Source organism: Cynoglossus semilaevis, chromosome 20, assembly GCF_000523025.1.
Source record: "Cynoglossus semilaevis isolate Cse_v1.0 chromosome 20, Cse_v1.0, whole genome shotgun sequence".
Lineage (NCBI taxonomy): Eukaryota > Metazoa > Chordata > Actinopteri > Pleuronectiformes > Cynoglossidae > Cynoglossus > Cynoglossus semilaevis.
In genome coordinates this window covers 8,110,138-8,112,780 of record NC_024326.1, presented here as the reverse complement: position 1 = coordinate 8,112,780, position 2,643 = coordinate 8,110,138, and the positions used below count along the sequence as shown (strand labels likewise).

The 2,643-nt window shown below is 43.7% G+C and overlaps 1 protein-coding gene across 5 annotated transcripts in view; it reads right to left on the bottom strand.

Moving 5' to 3' along the window:
• Nucleotides 1-1,462, bottom strand: part of cables1 (Cdk5 and Abl enzyme substrate 1) — an 18,409-nt gene extending 16,947 nt beyond the window's left edge. For 2 of the 5 annotated variants that reach the window (XM_025066044.1, XM_025066045.1), the window contains exon 1: nt 16-1,462. In XM_025066044.1, coding sequence (XP_024921812.1) covers nt 16-299 — 284 coding nt within the window. In that variant the 5' untranslated portion in view covers nt 300-1,462. Of the gene's footprint in view, nt 1-14 lie in introns of all 5 variants that reach the window. The other 3 variants (XM_025066046.1, XM_025066047.1, XM_017042555.2) reach the window with 2 other exon arrangements.
• Nucleotides 1,463-2,643: the final 1,181 nt, after the last annotated feature.

The window sequence follows — 2,643 nt, the reverse complement described above, 5'->3', positions numbered from 1 at the left end:
GCGGGGGGGGCGGCTGCCGCTGCTGCAGCAGCAGTGGCGGCGGAGGCAGACCCGCACGACGAGCGCTCCGGGGGCACGAAACTGTGTCTAGTCCTGGGCTCCAGAGAGCCATCTCCTCCTTCACTCTGCTCCTCTGCGTCGCCCTGCACGGGACGGCCGTCCAGAGAAATGTTGCTGAGGAAAGACAGCGCTGCTTGCCTCCTCCGTGGGTCGATGCGCTTCCGCGTATGCTCCATACTCGGGTGCTTCATCTGAAGCGTGGCGGTGGATGAGTTGCTGCTGCTCGTGGCAGTCGCCATGGTCCACTTTCCAGAGGGTGATCCGACTCCAGCAGCAGCAGCAGCAGCAGCAGGGATCGTGCCTTCCTCACATGAATACTGTGTTGTTGCTGCCTGTGCTGGTCAACAGCATAGGCCTGTCTTTTAATACATGCGTTCAACTGGGTTGAAAACAGGGAGGTCACGTGTGTGCAGTATTGTGGCAGCACAGGGAAAATGTGGACCAATAGGCAGTCAGGAACCCGTGTGTGTTTTTTATTTTTTTTACCTTTTCCTGACTGTGTGTCAGTACATGTCCAGAATACACCCAACGAGCAGGAAATCAATGCAGGATCATCTCTACCTTTTCATTTAGAAATATCCCTCCCACCCAGACTACACGTCTCTCCCTGCAGTCTAGGCTTCATACCATTCCATGGTATTAAAAACTTTTGGGCTAAGCTTCATTGATCAGGAATGTGACTCAGACTTGGACAAGAAGCTGCAGACTGTGTCTTCGTCCTGCACAGCCAGGTGTATGCACCACGGTCTGTAGCTGCAGACAGAATGGGGCCAGGCCCTGTTCTCTGCTGTTTGTTTATGAAAAAATAGGTTTTAGCAAAATTGCACGAGTCAGCATTTTGCAGCAATTGCGCCATCTGTCTGCATGACACGCACTGCGTCTGGCTGCTTTTTGGCGTTCCCGAAACATATGCCATCTGGTGGTTTTCATGTGCTTTGCATTGGGAAGAGCTTTCTAAGGACAAATAAAGAGGAAATGTCCAGTTAACTCACACTGGTTTAAAGGTTACTTTTGAATTTACCTCCTAACAAAGGTCATATTGGTGTGTAAATAGGTGTGTAATAAGCGTTTATTACTGGGTCTGATACTTTGTCCTACCACATGTTACAGTCTTGATGTGTAAACATGCATTAGAAAACTGATCCACACACGATAACCTCATGAAATGATTGTGTTGCTGTTGAGGTCGGGGCTCTGAGGAGACCTTCACTTCCAGGATTTCTTGTTCTGCTGCATAATGCATTCAGGTCCTGTCTGTTGGTATCGGACGGTGGATAAGAATCTGTTTATATCCCTGACTATTGAGGAAACGCAGCACAAACCCCGTAAGAAACCAGTAATAAACCAAACAGTTGCCTGTGTTCTGTTGCTATTTTTCTGCAGCCCAGTTCCATCATGTTGTGCAGAGTTGAGTAACTTGTGAGACAGGGTTTTGTTTTTTTAGAACAGCAATTCTTCCAATGATCATGTCTAGCTACTCGTCTCTGTCTCTTCTTCAGTGTTAAGTGATATCTTCAGTGTTGAAGGAACACAAGGATCATGTCACTTTATCCACTAGATTCAGTTTATTTCATAGATTGTTCTAAGTAAATGCCAAGTAAATTGAATATATTAAATATAAGAAAGCTTAAAGGTTGGCCTCAACCGTCAAAAGGAAGTCAAGCAATGGCTTAAAGACAATACAAAATTTAATAAATGGTTACCAGCCACCAAAAATGGTTAAAGATTGGCCAGAAAAACCAAAACAATAACTTGTTTTTTTCTAATATATCCTTTAAGCATTTTTAGCATTAATAAAGTGATATCTATCTAAGAATATTGACCTTCAGATAAAAGAATAGAACCTTCTCCCTTATTGAATATCACTTTGATTCAGTAAAGTAAAAAGTAAAAAAAAAAACTCTCCTCGAATCATTTTTTGGCGTATAAATAAAATATTTAAAAAGCCTATCAATAAGAAAACAGATTTGTTTGTGCCGTGAGCTCAGTGCATAGCATTTGTGTGCCACAAGAGGTCTCTGTTGGATCTTAAACCAGCAGGGTGCAGTAGAGCTGCGCGGTTCCTGCTACTGTTTTACATATAACAGTTGTATATATTTGCATTACATCAGAGCTGAGAAAACGGTGTCGCTCGACCTGTGCCACATAGTTTAACTGTAAACGAATAAATAAAAAATAATGACCAATTGAATCCTTAGATTAGAAGTGTGATTAATCATAATCACTCGTGTTTTCACTGACTATTCCTGAAGTAATAACACTAGGTTATGGAAGCAGGATCATTGTAAACCAGAGTTTTGCACACATTTAACATTAGTTTTTGTGAAACTGTCTGTGGATCGTTGTTCAGACGCCTTTCTCTGCACAGACTTTATAACAATAAAATGTAGGAACTGCAGGTCCTTTGGCCCACGTTAATCTGAGTGTCCCATCAGTCTGTGCCGCGCCGCAGCAAAGGCTCCTGAACCTTGGTGCGAAACACTGAGCTTCCTGTGTTTGTGTGCAGTTTCCTACTCATGAAGTACTTCAGCACCTCATTGTCAGGCTTCATGCACATGAGGCTACTACGCTCACAGTGATTAA